The sequence below is a fragment of the Corythoichthys intestinalis genome, chromosome 8 (genome assembly GCF_030265065.1).
Source record: "Corythoichthys intestinalis isolate RoL2023-P3 chromosome 8, ASM3026506v1, whole genome shotgun sequence".
NCBI classification, from domain to species: Eukaryota; Metazoa; Chordata; class Actinopteri; order Syngnathiformes; family Syngnathidae; genus Corythoichthys; species Corythoichthys intestinalis.
Genome location: NC_080402.1, coordinates 42421257 through 42437689, shown reverse-complemented (window position 1 = coordinate 42437689; position 16433 = coordinate 42421257). Strand labels below are relative to the sequence as shown.

Below are 16433 nucleotides of genomic sequence, written 5' to 3'. Positions count from 1 at the left end.
AACTGGAACAGTAACTGAAGAAATAATTATCACAGAACATGAATTTGGATTGTTAGTTACATCTGCAGTGCTGCAATGCATGCCATGAGGCATGTTGGACGACAAGAGTGTTGGCAGCAGGTGGAGCAGTGATGGCCAAATGAAGCTTCTTGAAGCAATGAAGCTTTGCAGCCAATTGGTTCAAAGCTTCATGGTGGTTCATTTGGTCTTATGACAGTCTTATGGTGGTGCTGTCAAATAAATTGTTACTGGTTAATATCTTTTGGTGTAAATATCCCATAATACAGTTAGAGCAGCTGCGGCTTTTAGTCCAGTGCGGCATATCTATGGACAAATGCCGTTTTTGTGTCAAATTTAGTGAGTGCGGCTTATAGTTAGGTGCACCTTATAGTCCAAAAATTACGGTAATTTGAGTACTGCAAACTCAAAATAAACAATTTACTATAATCCAATTATTAAAGCTAATTTGAGTCCTTCAAACTTAAAATAATTTAATAAATTGCATCTAATTAATATAAGTGACTTTAATTACATTTTTTAAGGCAGCAAGTTTGCATTTTTTTAAGTAACGTCAACTTATATTTCACAATGTATTTATAACTAGGTTTCATTGTGAACACTGTATTGGTAATGCCAAAAGAGTAACCTACTTCTTACTTCAAGCTGAAAAGAAAGCCAAAGGCTAACTTTCCCCAACACATCAAGTATGTCAGAACAACTCCATATATACAGGTATGTGTATGTATATTTCACTTGCAGTGGTACTGGCATCACAATACTGGTGTCATGTAAAAGTAACCCCAAAAATTATGACTCTATATGGACAATGAACCTTAATTAACCTTAATTTTTCTTAAATCCAAACAGTAGTAATTCTGATAGATGGATATGCATTATTTTTCAAACAGTAGTGTACTGTCAAGCTTATGCTTATGCATATGCATGTCGCACACAAATATTTACAAATATATAGGTTAATCATTTTGAATTCCAATACATGCATACTCCCGTCCAATATGTAACAGGCACATGGGAAAATCATACTATCAAACAATATTAGTAACTTTACACACATATGCAGTCACGCACACACATACAGAGTTAATACAGTGACTTCTGAGAAGACGTGTGTACGAAAGGTGATTATATTCTAACTAGTATTTATCTGCAGACAGGCAGTTGCCTCTGCATAGATAATGCATGTCCAGCCCATCACTGATAAAGACCCCACACACACACACACACACACACACACTGACGACTACACAGATATCTCCAATATGCATAAATGTCATGCTCACTTAACATCTTCATGGAAGGAAAGCATTCCTCAAGTCCTTAAAATAAAAATAATAACTCTGTAACATAAATCTTAGATCATTATTGCCTCTTTTTCTCATTTTGCACAAACGACATTTTCGAGAGAAGGATAAAAGATGTCATTTTGACTCATAAAATACCCACAAAGCCTGGGGTGAAACAGAGAAATGTGCTGACCCTCATGAATTCAGAAAGCGCATGGTGGGGAACATTTTTTCTTGACAGGGTCCCTGCTGCAAAATATCTCCTGAGGACCTGATGTTTTTTTTTTTTCTTTTCTGCTGCTCTACAGTCCCAGACAAAAGTCTTGTCGCTTATCCATTTTGTAGAAATAATTGCTAATAACCTTACTTTTAATGATTCAATTGGTTTCAGAAATGGCTCATATGAAAGCTAAGACCCTCCCAAATGATGTTGAATGTACAAAAATATATTTGTTTCACCGAAAAAAAGATTTATCATTTAATGAAGACATAAAGGTCAAATTTTGGCAAGACAAAAGTTTGGTCGCCTACAGAAAGTAGTGTAAAAATTGAACAAAAAATGTACTTCAAATACAAAATATGTTACATAACATAAGAGAATGAAGTAGTGGTGCTGTGACATCCAAATTTAATATTTTGTATGACTTCCATTGGCTTGAAGGACTGAATCCATGCGGTTCGGCAAGGATTCATACAATTTATTGATGAAGTCATCAGGAACATTAAAGAAAGCAGTCTTGCATGCCTCCCAGAGTTCACCAACATTCTTGGGTTTCGTCTTCCATGCTTCCTCTTTCATCCTACCCCAGACATGCTCAATGATGTTCATGTCTGGTGACTGGGCTGGCCAGTCCTGGAGGATCTTGATCTTTTTCCACTGCAGCCTAGCTCCACGAGACCTGGTCACCTCAAGTCCCTGTGTCAACCAGAACAGTCTGTCGAATTCTGTCTAGAAATGGCCTCCATGGTCGAATCAGTGCCCAGAAACCAGCATTAAACAAAAGACAATTAAAAAAAACAGTGTGGCATTTGCCAAGGCCCACAGCCTGTCAAAAGGGTGGACGCTGGAAAAGTGGCTAAAGGTGGATTTTTTAGATGAATCTTCCATTTAATTACGCCACAGTCGCCACAAATATTGCAGGAGACCTACAGGAACCCCCACTGATCCGAGATTCACTCAGAAAACAGTGAAGTTTGGTGGTGGCAAAATCATGGTCTGGGGTTACATCCAGTATGGGGTGTGCAAGAGATCCGCAGGATGGAAGGCAACATTAATAGTCTGAAATATCAACAAATCTTAGCTGCTTCTTACATTCCTAACCATAAAAAGACGACAAATTTTGTAGCAGGATGGTGCTCCATCGCATACTTCAATCTCTACCTCAAAGTTCCTCATGAAAAAGAAGATCAAGATCCTCCAGGACTTGCCAGCCCAGTCACCAGACATTAATATCATTGAGCATGTCTGGGGTAGGATGAAAGAAGAAGCATGGAAGACAAAAACCAAGAATGTTGATGAACTCTGGGAGGCGTGCAAGACTGCTTTCTTTGATGTTCCTGATGACTTCATCAATAAATTGTATGAATCCTTGCCGAAGCCCATGGAAGTCATACAAAATATTACATTTGGATCTCACAGCACCACTACTTAATTCGCTTATGTTATGTAACATATTTTTGCATTTGAAGTACATTTTTTGTTGAATATTCACACTACTTTCTGTAGGCGACAAAACTTTTGTCTTGCCAAAATTTGACCTTTATGTCTTCATTAAATGACAAACCTTTTTTCAGTGAAACAAATACTAGTATGTTTTTGTACATTCAACGTCATTTGGGAGGGTCTTAGCTTTCATATGAGCCATTTCTGAAACCAGTTGAATTATTAATAGTCAGGTTATTAGCAATTGTTTCGACAAAATGGATAAGTGACAAGATTTGTCAGGGACTGTATGTGTACGTGTGTGTGCTTATACAGTGGGGAGAACAAGTATTTGACACACTGCCAATGGGTTTTCCCATTGTGAGTGTATCAAATACTTGTTCTCCCCACTGTAGATGTACTACAGTATATAAATATTTACAACTAACTGTTTATCAAATACAGTACTGTATTTGATGATGATTTATGTGTGTCTATGAAAGTTGTTCACAACCTTGTATTGGCCTCCTAGTGGCAGTTCTGGTTATACTGTAAGGAGGATTTTTCTTTTTAATACAGCATTCATAGTGCGTGCTATGGTCCACAGTTCCTTAAATTTAAATGCATGGAATAGCACTTTAAAACTATCTGTAGCGATCATTTTTAAACATTTAAATCTCCCTTAAATGCTTGTGTTGTTTGTTGGTTGCTATGGATACCAAACGCCAACACACATGTCACCACTCACCGGACGGCTGAACTAGGTACTTGAAAACGTAGCTTTTTAACTCTTTGGCTACCATTGACTATGCTAGATGTCCAATCAATATGGCTGGGAGGTCTGTCAGCGATCATTCGGTCAATGGTATCAAAACAATTTTCATAGCTTTGCTACTGCATGGATTGCGGTTACTGTTTTGAATATTTGTAGCTTATACTTGTTTTGTAACTGTGTTTTTGTGCGTTTCAAAATAAATACACAGTGTAAACAAGGGAATGCACAAATGGACGCTTCATCACAGAAACGAGTCCGAGGAGTCCATCAGTACAGCAAGGAGACCCGAGACCTGCTGACAGGTAATATTCGCAAAAGCCATACCTGCATACTGACCCTTTGGCTGCTACAGACAGCGCTAGACGTCTAATCCATTTTGACTGAGGACCTACCGCCGTTAACCCTATAATGCCTGACCTCAGAAATAATGAACAGAATTTTTTTTTTTAAATTTTGAAAACTTTATATGGTCCTTAAACATAATAATAATAATTATATAGTATATAATTGACCATTCCCACAACACATACACTGTGTTTACTACAGTAAGTCAATATGTACTGGACTGTCTCAGAAAATTAGAATACACAATATTCTAATTTTCTGAGACAGTCCTGTACATTAATCCACCATTTAAAGCAGGGGTGTCCAAACTTTTTGCAAAGGGGACCAGATTTGGCGTGGTAAAAATGTGGGGGGCCGACCTTGGCTGACGTCCTTTACATAGAACAATATACAGGACTGTCTCAGAAAATTAGAATATTGTGTATTCTAATTTTCTGAGACAGTCCAGTATTTAGGCTGGCAGTGAATGACAATGCCATTATCATGTCATTGACTACATGTATGTAAACCTGTCTGTGCACAGCAATGATGCAGCAGATGACTCTCAGCAACCTCCAACGAAAACAGGTCGATGACTGTCTGAAAAGTAAGTTTCGAGGGCTTCGGAGAAGTTATTAGTATATTTGCTGTCAACATGGCCATACGCGGAGATTGAGGGGAGGCAGGAGGGCAGTGGCCCCCATAATGGCCGAAAAATGTCATTGCATGTAATTGGTTTCCCTATATATGAATTTAAAACAAAAACCTAGCCAGTGAAAAAACAGTTGGCAATAAAAGTTGTACAGCAATAAAACAATAAAAATGAATAAAATGAACAATCCTACTAACCATACACAGAGATTAAGAGGGGGAGCATACCCCCCCGGTGGCCTAAAATGTCATTGCATATAATTGACTTTCCAATATATGAATTTAAAATTAAGACTTTCCTGGTGAAATTTTGTGTATAAAAGTTGTAAAGCAATAAAACAACAACAACAGAAAATGAATGAAATGAACAAAAAAAATATTTTTATAATGGGTTAAGACTTTGCCGGTGAAATTTTGTGTATCACAGTTGTAAAGCAATAAAACAACAAAAAAATTAATGAAATTAACAAAAAAAATATTTTTTATGATTGGTTAAAATTATTTTTCAAACAGATCATGTGACTAGCACCTTAGAGACACGGTCATTTGCTTTGATTAGCCCCAAAAAACACCCGAGTACAGAAGAGGCAAGATGAATATGCGTATTTTTTTCCAAACCTAAGCTTTCAAAAGCAACAACTACTGAGCGAGAACCAACCATTGAATAAATATATGGACCATGAAATGCCAGAGAGCACCGCCAAAATGGTGAGCGGAGTTTCAGTTTGCTCCATTAAAGACGTTAACCATAAAAATGATGGGAAACAAACAAACAAACAAAAAAAGCTCATTTTCAAGGTATTATTACATGCGTTCCTGGCTGGAATGTTCAGTCAAAACGGATGCGGCGTCTACTTCCCCACTAGGTAAGACGGAAAAATGCGCGCATACACAGCGGGGATGCCTGTATCTACGAGCATGGGCTAAGCTACTATCCGAGTTTAGATCTTGTATATTGATTTTAATGCTGACACTGCGTTTCGGGGTCATCAACATTTTTGCCCCTCCCGCCACAAAAGTCAAACTCCACTTATGCTGCAAAGTATTTAAATAATGGATCAACATTATTTTTCGAACAGATCATATGACTAGCACCTTAGAGACGTTCCTTTGCTTTGCTTAGCCAAAACTACACCTGAGGAGGCAAGATGGATATTCGGAAATTATTTAAACCTAAGCTTTTAAAAGCTTCAATAAGAACTGAGTGTGAACAAAGGTTTGAGGTTAATAGAGGTTAATACATATACAGTTGTGGTCAAAAGTTTACATACACTTGTGAAGAACATAATGTCATGGCTCTCTTGAGTTTCCAGTTATTTCTACAACTCTGATTTTTCTCTGATAGAGTGATTGGAACAGATACTTCGTCACAAAAACATTCATGAAGTTTGGTTCTTTTATGATTTTATTTTGGGTGAACAGAAAAAAGTGATCAAATCTGCCTGGCCAAAAATATACATACAGCAGCGCTAATATTTGGTAACATGTCCCTTGGCCATTTTCACTTCAATTAGGCGCTTTTGGTTGCCATCCACAAGCTTCTGGTAAGCTTCTGGTTGAATCTTTGACCACTCCTCTTGACAGAATTGGTGCAGTTCAGTTACATTTGATGGCTTTCTGACATGGACTTGTTTCTTCAGCATTGTCCACAAGTTCTCAATGGGGTTTAAGTCAGGACTTTGGGAAGGCCATTCGAAAACCTTAATTCTAGCCTGATTTAGCCATTCCATTACCACTTTTGATGTGTGTTTGGGGTCCTTGTCCTGTTGGAACACCCAACTGCGCCCAAGACCCAGTCTTCGGGCTGATGACGTTAGGTTATCTTGAAGAATTTGAAGGTAATCCTCCTTCTTCATTATACCATTTACTCTCTGTAAAGCACCAGTTCCATTGGAAGCAAAACAGCCCCACAGCATAATACTACCACCACCGTGCTTGAAAGTAGGCATAGTGTACTTGGGGTTAAAGGCCTCATCTTTTCTCATCCAAACATATTGCTGGGCATTGTGGCCAAACAGCTCGATTTTTGTTTCGTCTGACCACAGAACTTTCCTCCAGAAGGTATTATCTTTGTCCATGTGATCAGCAGCAAACTTCAGTCGAGCCTTAAGGTGCCGCTTTTGGAGCAAGGGCTTCCTTCTTGCACGGCAGCCTCTCAGTCCATGGAGATGCAAAACACGCTTGACTGTGGACACTGACACCTGTGTTCCAGCAGCTTCTAATTCTTGGCAGATCTGCTTTTTGGTGATTCTCGGTTGAATCTTCACCCTCCTGACCAATTTTCTCTCAGCAGCAGGTGATAGTTTGCGTTTTCTTCCTGATCGTGGCAGTGACAAAACAGTGCCATGCACGTTATACTTACAAACAATTGTTTGCACTGTTGCTCTTGGGACCTGCAGCTGCTTTGAAATGTCTCCAAGTGACTTTCCTGACTTGTTCAAGTCAATGATTCGCTTTTTCAGATCCATGTATGTATATTTTTGACCCAGCAGATTTGATCACTTTTTCTGTTAACCCATAATAAAGTCATAAAAGAACCAAACGTCATGAATGTTTTTTGTGACAAAGAAGTATCTGTTCCAATCACTCTATCGGAGAAAAATCAGAGTTGTAGAAATAACTGGAAACTCAAGAGAGCCATGACATTATGGTCTTCACAAGTGTATGTAAACTTTTGACCACAACTGTATCTTGCAAGTTAATTTTATTGCTGACACTGCGTTTCGGGGTCATCAACATGTCTTGCCCCCCCCACCCTCGGACAAGTCAAACTCCACCTATGTACATGGTCTTAATTGGACAATATGAGCAAAAGTACTTCATTTCTGTGTTTGTAGTTTACAGTCATTTGAAACTGTATTGTGATTATCCCTACTTTTGTCATTTGTTGCAAAAGTTGGCAACTTATTAGATCGTTGACAACTGACTATTGCTAACACTCTCACTCACAAGTAGTCCAAGTTAACATGTATCCACATTTAGAAACTCTGCAATATTGCTGTGGTAAAATGTTAATATTCCACCCACAGATGGCTCAAGCTTGCCACAGATGGTTGAGCCTTCATCGTCATCTTCCTCTCTTCGACCGAAAGCCAGTAAATGCTCCCAGAAAGTTCTACCAGTTCGGCCTGTTAGACGTAGCGCCGTGTCTTGTCGCTCTGGAAACAGCTATGTCCGAGAACAATTCTGTGCCGCTCCCACGAGTAAGTTACTGAAGCCAAAAGCAGAATCTTACATTGTAAGGCAACATGGTATCAACATCACACACATTTGAAGTGTTGCGTACACATTATCCGCTCCAATTGAGTGCGATGGATTTCATAATTTCAATAAATTTTAAGATTTTTTTCTCAGCAACTTCTCTGACCTAAGTTCCAGTTATGTGAAAAAATTAGGACACCCCATTAAATATTCAGTTATTAATTAGGGAAATGTTCACATATCAATGTATGATCTTGTTTTTCTTTATCTCTGGAAAAGAAAGTGATTTAATTGCAGGTAAACAACAAAAAATAACATTGTTTTACTTACTAAACCAAATATATCAACAAAAATGCATATTCTAACTAAGGAAAACGTTAGGACAACCTACAACCTAATAGCTAGTGTTACCCGCTTTGGCTGAAATAACTTCAGTGAGATGCTTTTTGTAGGCATCTACCAGTCTTTGACATCGGTCAAAAGAAAGTTTGCCCCACTCCTCAACGCAGAATACTTTCAGCTGTGAGATGTTTGAAGGATTTCTTGCATGTACAGCCCGTTTCAAGTCACCCCACAGCATCTCAGTGGGATTAAAATCTGGGCGTTGACTCGGCCATTCCAGGACTCTCCATTTCTTCTTTTTCAGCCAGTCCTTGGTGGATTTAAAGGTATGTTTTGGTCATTGTCATGTTGCAGGGTCCAGTTCCGCTTCAGCTTTAATTTTGCCACAGATGATCTCACATGTTCCTCAAGCACCCTCTGACACACGATAGAATTCATGGTGAATTCTATGATGATGAGCTGGCCAGGTCCTGCTACAGCAAAGCATCCCCAAACCACAATACTTCCACCTCCATGCTTCACAGTTGGTATGAGGTTCTTTTCCTGGAATGCTATATTGGGTTTACACCAAACATATCCTCTGTTCTGGTGTCCAAATAATTCAATTTTAGATTCATCTGTCAAAAGAACATTATTCCAGTAGTCCTGGTCGTTGTCTACATTCACTCTGGCAAGCTTCAGTCTGCTCTTCATGTTCTCCTTGGAGAGCAAATGTTTCCTCATTGGACAACTCCCATGAAGGTTAAACTTGTGAAGTCTCTTTTTGATTGTAGAGGCATGCACTTTCACATCAACAGTAGCAAGAGCCTGCTGTAGGTCTCGCGATGACATTTTAGGGTTTTTGGAGACTTCTTTTAGCATCTTGCGGTCTGCTCTCAGGGTTAACTTGCTTGGACGGCCAGACCTGGGCATGTTGGCAGTTGTTTTGAATGTCCTCCACTTGTAGACTATTTTCCAGACAGTGGAATGGCTGTTTTTCTATTCTTTTGAGATCTTTTTAAATCCCTTACCAGAGTCATAAGTGTATACAATCTTCTTTCTGAAGGCTTCAGACAGCTCTTTTGACCTCACTATAGTGGTTTCTCTCACTTCAACAGTCAGGGCACACCAAACTTAATATGAGGTTTAAATAAGGCAGGCCTCCTTCAAAACACTGAGTAATGATATTCTAATCATATGCACCTGATGTGATACCCCTGTGTGTGATATTAGCCATTTTATATGGGATTGAATGTGGGAATGTTCTAATTTATTCCTCAACAGAAGTTAGATTTATTTAAAATTACATTTTGTAGAAAGTTATAAAAAATCTTATTTTCAGTTTTGTTTAGTTCTATTACTTGAATCTCTCAAGATTGTTAAAACTGATATTAAATATCCATATGACCAAATACTTTAGAAAACACACAGGCTTCCATAGGGTGTCCTAATTTTGTCACATGACTGCAGGAGACTTAGAAAAAGAGAAGAGGCAGCTTCAAAACATCTTCGCAACAGGACGAGACCAAGGACCAGAGGATGCAGCCTCCCGAAGAATGTCAGCTCAGGTTTCGGATTTACAGTCAAAGGAAGACCGCTGTCAAGAAGGTCAGTATGTGTGCACAGCCTGGGTACATATTCGGCACTGGCATGAGTTTAAAGGACAGTATATTATGTTACACTCAGAAGAGCTGCATACTCCTGATGCTCAAGTACGAAACACATGAGGGTGGTAATTCATGGAGAACTGAGTAGGATCCACAAGGTGTCATTCTGCTGCATTCCTGTGAAATGTGTCTCTCACCATAGAAGACATTTAGTTGGTGTTTCTTGTGTAGTTTTAGACGAGATTGAGGAAAGAAGACAATTCCTGGCTGATATGGCCTCTCTAGGACAGGAGAAGCAGTACATCCACATGATCAACACAGAGATATCACAGGTAAAAAAAAAAAGTTCTGTGTCAAGTTGCTTGTATTTAAACAATACCATTTGTGGAATGCATTGTAGAAAATTCGGGAATTGGAGATGCTGGAAGGCGAACGTCAGAAGAAGGAAGTGATGGTGTCTGAGTTGACCATGGATCAAAGATTGTGATCATATTTTCAAAGCCAATGAGTTGCGTTTGAAGTGTCACATTACATTAACCAGAAATGAACAACAGTACTGCATTTGTATCAACTTGTTTTATTTGGCTGCCTTCCAGTCTCACAACTATTCGCATCTTTCAATCACTAAAGTGACAGGTGTAAAATAGACGTGCCTCCGAAACGATAAAAAGAATGTGTATAAATGGAATTAAATAAATGGCAGGTATGCAAAACATTATCTTTTCCACCTTCAGAGAAACACACATGAAGCATAGTAAAATATAAATTAACAGGGCCTCACCTATTTAAAAAAAACTAATCTCAAGGGTCACAAATGCTGGCATTAAAAACATGAATAAAATGCTCATGCAAGACATAGGTAGTCGCCATGATTTAACATGTTCTAAATTTGTGTCCAAATAATGTCAATAAATAATAAAAGACTGCCATATCTTTGACACGTTTAACAATGGTGGGCAGCAAACATCTTACACAAACTCATCTTTTTGACCATATGAACATTTTTTGGTAACTCATTGCAAAATTGGGATCATTTAAAAAGACTAATGAGATATGATGGAAACTGAGGACAAAACTCAAAGCTATCCTCCGCAATCTACACTTTCACTTGATAGGCAACCGATTACAGATTAGTTGAGCTTTGACCAGTGACAGCCAGGCAACTGCCTAACTAGTCAGTGCAGTACAAAGAGAGCTACTCAACATGCCAGTTAGCTCTTAAAGCACTGAAGTTGTCATTGTGGCTCATGGTAGAGGAGCAATTGGGAGTGGGGCACTTCAAGACATTCATGAGACTTGCTGGAAAACTTAAAAACTAGTTGAGCGGCTCAACTGTTTTCCTTACGAGGGCTTTTTCCAGGTTCTCCTTTGTGGCTCAGCCTCTTCAGAACCTTCATGGGCTTGAATTTTGCCACTTTTTTCTTCTGTTGGTCTCCATCTGATTCCTTGTGAAAGTCTGCTGAACACAAGGTTTAAGTGAAGGACTGTCAATAATAAATCTTTTAAGGTAGGCAATATTTGTGGTGAAACTCAGATTTATTTTCATAGAAGACTGAGAGAATTGTACTGAAGAAAGGTCTACATACAGTATGAACTATTTACTGTATAAATGTGTCTTTAATCTTTTAAAATGCATAGTATTGTTTAAGAATACACAATCAAACCAAGCAAAAAGGGTAACTAAAGGCAACTGGACTTTGTTAAAAACCTAAAAATTGGAATTGAAAAAGGCTTTTGGATAAAAGGTAAAACATTTTTAACATACTAAAAAGAAGGGATGTCCCCTATCTAATCACGTGATTGGAAATCGGGCCCGATCACGTCATTTTCAGAGGATCGGAGTCAGGTAAAAAAGATTGGGTTTTTCCTAATGTATTTATTTATTTTCAAGTATTAAACTGGGAGGGTTAGCAGAAAACATTCACCCACTGCCAGCCCCCCAGTAAAATTGGATTAGACGTAACATGGTCACCCAATCCCAGTCTTCACAATAGCGTACCGCTCGAATGCTATTTTTAGACCGCAAGGCTGCGTGACCTCACAGTCGTAAACCGGAAGCGGGTCAATGTAGAAGCGCGCTCGCATACAACCCATGCTAGTACTGCTTGTTTTTCTGCCGGTAATCTTTCTGAAAAGAACATGCCGAGTAAACATGGCTGCTATGGATCTTGTAGAAATGACTCTAGACATTACGACATATGACGGATGTTTTCTTCATATGTTTCCCGAAGCCAAAAACTTAGAGGAAAAAATGTGAACAATGGATCAACTTGTGTGGCCGTCCAAATGACCAGTTTAACGCCAGCAAGTTGAAGTCATGCACCTTCATATGCAGTAAACATTTTGTTGGGGGTCATGGTCCAATAGATGACAATGCTGATCCAGTGCCTGCCACAGCCTGCCCCGAAGAGGTAAGCCATTTTGATATTTTTACTTATTTTTTAGCGCAGCGTTTTGCTGTGCTGCTTCTGTCTGACAATGTATGATCTGAAAAAAATTTAAAAATGGTATCTGACTGCCACTGTTGTTACTTTTTCTGTTGTAAAGAAAACTTTAGTAAGGGGGAAGTGTAAATAAATTAATAGAATTTAGATTTGTTATTAATGACAAAATTAAAAGTGTTTGTTGGCTGTCACTGAGTACAGTGTATCACAAAAGTGAGTACACCCCTCACATTTCTGCAGATATTTAAGTATATCTTTTCATGGGACAACACTGACAAAATGAAACTTTGACACAATGAAAAGTAGTCTGTGTGCAGCTTATATAATAGAGTTAATTTATTTTCCCCTCAAAATGACTCAAAATATAGCCGTTATTATCTAAACCCCTGGCAACAAAAGTGAGTACACCCCTTAGAAACTACATACATGCCTAAATGTCCAAATTGAGTACTGCCTGTCATTTTCCCTCCAAAATGTCATGTGACTCGTTACAGGAGTGCTGTCAGCATTGCTGCAGAGATTGAAGAGGTGGGGGGTCAGCCTGCTAGTGCTCAGACCATACGCGGCACTCTACTTCAAATTGGTGTGCAGGGCTGTCACCCCAGGAGGAAGCCTCTTCTGAAGACGGTATACAAAAAAGCCCGCAAACAGTTTGCTGAAGACATGTCAACAAAGCACATGGATTACTGGAACCATATTCTATGGTCTGATGAGACGGGCGGGCATCTCGTTCGTACACTATTTACATGCATCTAGCATGAGGCACAAACGTAAGTTTGACCCCCCCCCAGCAACAGTTGCTAACGTTATGAATATTAATGAGCAAAGGTGAAATGTTAGGTGCGGTACGCTATTGAAATTGTTCTAGAACTGCCAATGGCAGTGAAAGAGTTAAAGCGAAGTGTTAAAGCGCAAAAAGCAAAAAAAAATAATTCTGAGGTATATTGCAAAAAATACATCTAAATTAGGTTAAAAAAAAAAAAAAAAAAAATTGTGATCCCCCTCCCTGTTAATAACTCTATTATATGGCTATAACATTGGATTGCTTTGTTAAAATTGGAGAGAATAAAACATTTGGATACATCCTTACTAAAAAGTACAGTTACCTAAATGCAAGTTTTGTGATGTGAGTGACATGGATTAATGAGAACTTAGATATTATAACGACATTTAAATAAATAAAAACCAAAACGTATAAGCAATAGAAAAAACTGTCAGATCTTACCTTTTTTCTTCAACACAGCTTCCATAAACTTATCCTCCTCTTCCTCCCTGTCAGAAATGCATGTTTAGAGTTGACAGTTGCAACACACATAAGTACTGTGAAGGCAATGAATAGATGCTCCAGAAATTCATCAAATTTTACATCAATTTTTATTAAAAAAAAATAAAAATAAAAAAATAATAATAATAATGTTTATCCGTCACAAATGTGTTCCACAATCTATGCAAGTGATTGTACTGACAAGCATACAAATTAAATGCTCTTCCACTAGGTGGCAGAAGATGCAATTGTGGCTTCCTGGTAGGCCCTGGCGCAAACTCAAATTACCGGTAATTCATAAATTTCATTTATTTCATTGAGGATCATTTTTAAAAAATAATTAGATTTTGTAAAGAAAAAAAAATATTTGTTGTTGCTGTTTTGCAAAAACCAAAATCTAGCAACCATTCATTCATCTTACCAGCCACTTATTCTCACAATGGTCGCAGGTGTGTTGGGAGCCTATCCAGCTAACATTGGGCAGTAGGCGGGTTACACAGAGTTATTCAATATATTAAGACCTCGTTTCTTTATTAAGTTATTACTTTGTATTTGGCGGATGACAGCACAAACGGGGAGAAAAGAGGATATTTTTACACTTTCTTTTTTTTTTTTAAACCATTTGTAGGGCAAACGTGTTTTTTTCCCCCTTATTGTCTCCTTAAAATTTAGGAGGATAGAAAAATTACCGGAAAATATTTGGTGTAAAAAATTGTTCATTATATTTTCAGGCATTATCTCCCAGCCGTACTTCCCGGGAGTATGGATTCTTATCCAAATCAACTGGCCCCAATTTCACAAAAATATTTGATTAAAAAGACAAAATCATCATTGTAACTGTAATCAATACTTTCTGTGACTTTTTTGTTTGGCAGTGTGTTGTGAGATTATAACAATATACATTAGGTTTAAAAATGTGATAAAATTACCTCTGCCTGTCCTGGTCCATGCTGTTGACTATTTGGTTACGCTGTTCAATGATGGTAACCAGTTCGGCCATCAGCTGCTGCTCACGGTTCTTGTCCTCCTCAGTCCAGTCTTTTTCTGAGGGAAGGAGGTGAGCAATTACAGTCCATTAAGCTATTTTTTCAGTTGTATGATCATAAATTGGTAAGTAAAAATGCCGAATATATTTAGTTAAAGATAATCTGCTCCTGGTTTCATTTCATACAACTGTATAGCATTAATGTAGCTTTTTAAGATTGGCTTCAGGTTTACGACATTAATACACACAAAAGGCACGTCCTGTGACTCCACACAGGAAGGCCGCAGTCATGCAAGGAAGGACTAGATGAGCTTTGCGCAGCTTTAAAACACAACAGCTGGTTAAGAAATTAAGCTGTCTTCTCTTGAGCCCTCAAACCAACCTGGTTTGTTGAGAAGACACCTCAGCTCATATTCCACGTCAGCCTGTCTCTCCTCTAAGTTCTGCTGCTTCGCCCTGTGAGGAGCATTAATCACAGGAATGAAAGATAACACCACTTTTTAACGCTGTTGTGTCAGAGTAGTAAAAAAATGTGAAGTGTTGTTGTCCACCATGGTTTAACATCGGAGTCTCAATCCAGACACTTACGTGTAAACCAGCTCAGCCTCTCGCCTGACTAATTGATGTTTCTCATGAATGAGTGTGAACCAGTCGACCAAAAGGTGCTCTTCATCCTCAGCTGAAACGCATTGGCAATAAGATATAAACAACTATAAAACGATAGACAAAAACATACTGCTCATTCCTTTACAGGTGAACTTGACTTTCTGAATGATGTGTAAACTTTTGAAAGCATAGTATGCTGAACTGTTGTGTTTAGTAATTGAAGGAATATTTTAAGAGGAACTGAACGGCAAATTTCCCAATTTTTTCCCCTTAGATATTTCAAATTTCCCAGCACTTTTTGCCCTTTACTCATCTTTTGCAACTTATGGTTTGACACTATGACACGCTAAAGCTCAGCAGCCACTTCCCTCCAAGAACATCCTGTTTTGAAGACTTACAAGTTTATGTTGATCAATTGTCAGGCGGCGTCTTGGTCTCATGATGTAACACTTGAACAACGTGATGAAGAGGAAATGCCTTGGGCTATTCATAGCACAAACACCTGTTGTGAACTTTGCCATTCAGCAGCTCTTTGGAGAGCAAAAATAAACTATAGTGGTACCTCGACATATGATTGTATCGACATAGGGTCCTTTCAACATCCAGTTTTCAATTTGTCTCGAGATATGACGGATGACATGCCCGAAATAAAACAATTTATTACAGTGTTACAATTTCACAGTTTTCCCGCAAGACGGACACACAGCAGATTTTCTTGTGAGAGAAATCAAGATGGGTCCCAAGTAGGCATGCGCCGGTTACCGGTTTCAAGGTTTACCGTGGTATGAAACTGTCACAGTTTAAAACCCACTAAAATTTTCCGTCATACTGTAGTTACGGTATTAGCTATTCTTGAGGTCCCAAAAATGTAGCGATAAATTCGTGACTTGGAACGGCAGCGCTCACCCCACCCCCTCCAGTTGTTGCTCTGTCCTGTGTCTGTCGTTGTGCTGTAGAATAGACATAATGGCTGAAGATGTTGAAACTACACCTGAGTATTTCCCCCCCCTCAAAAATAGACAAAGTCACTAGTATGGGAGTACTTCGGCTACCGAAAAGAAACAGACGGCCGCGGCTTAGGGGAGGAACGTCCGTCGACGTGCAGGCAACACCTCCAACATGATTTCTCATTTACGTGATTATCATCCGTCACGTTACACAAAATTTGAGGTAAGTAAACACGGTCATGAACGTTTCCCACAGCTATGAGAGTTCACTCAAGCTGATTTAGTGTGTCTAGCGATGGTAAAACAAATACTATAACATAAGCTTGTTAACGAGGCAGACAACGTGGCTAGTTAGCATGCCA

The 16433-nt window shown here is 38.7% G+C and overlaps 2 protein-coding genes across 12 annotated transcripts in view; one reads left to right on the top strand and one right to left on the bottom strand.

Annotated features, from left to right (window-relative positions):
* Positions 1-11025, top strand: part of c8h22orf23 (chromosome 8 C22orf23 homolog) — a 28420-nt gene extending 17395 nt beyond the window's left edge. For 4 of the 8 annotated variants that reach the window (XM_057844390.1, XM_057844387.1, XM_057844386.1 and 1 more), the window contains exons 2-7: positions 3930-4023; positions 4590-4652; positions 7726-7899; positions 9689-9826; positions 10057-10157; positions 10226-11025. In XM_057844390.1, coding sequence (XP_057700373.1) covers positions 3951-4023; positions 4590-4652; positions 7726-7899; positions 9689-9826; positions 10057-10157; positions 10226-10312 — 636 coding nt within the window. In that variant the 5' untranslated portion in view covers positions 3930-3950 and the 3' untranslated portion in view covers positions 10313-11025. Of the gene's footprint in view, positions 1-3669; positions 3711-3752; positions 3812-3929; positions 4024-4589; positions 4653-7725; positions 7900-9688; positions 9827-9904; positions 9984-10056; positions 10158-10225 lie in introns of those variants that run through there. The other 4 variants (XR_009064225.1, XM_057844389.1, XM_057844385.1 and 1 more) reach the window with 4 other exon arrangements.
* Positions 10372-16433, bottom strand: part of micall1a (MICAL-like 1a) — a 30445-nt gene continuing 24383 nt past the window's right edge. For 3 of the 4 annotated variants that reach the window (XM_057844372.1, XM_057844374.1, XM_057844375.1), the window contains 5 exons: positions 15107-15197; positions 14901-14974; positions 14463-14577; positions 13495-13541; positions 10372-11284 (listed from right to left, as the gene is read on the bottom strand). In XM_057844372.1, the coding sequence (XP_057700355.1) occupies positions 11154-11284; positions 13495-13541; positions 14463-14577; positions 14901-14974; positions 15107-15197 (458 nt within the window). In that variant the 3' untranslated portion in view covers positions 10372-11153. The remainder of the gene's footprint in view (positions 11285-13494; positions 13542-14462; positions 14578-14900; positions 14975-15106; positions 15198-16433) is intronic. The other variant, XM_057844373.1, reaches the window with a different exon arrangement.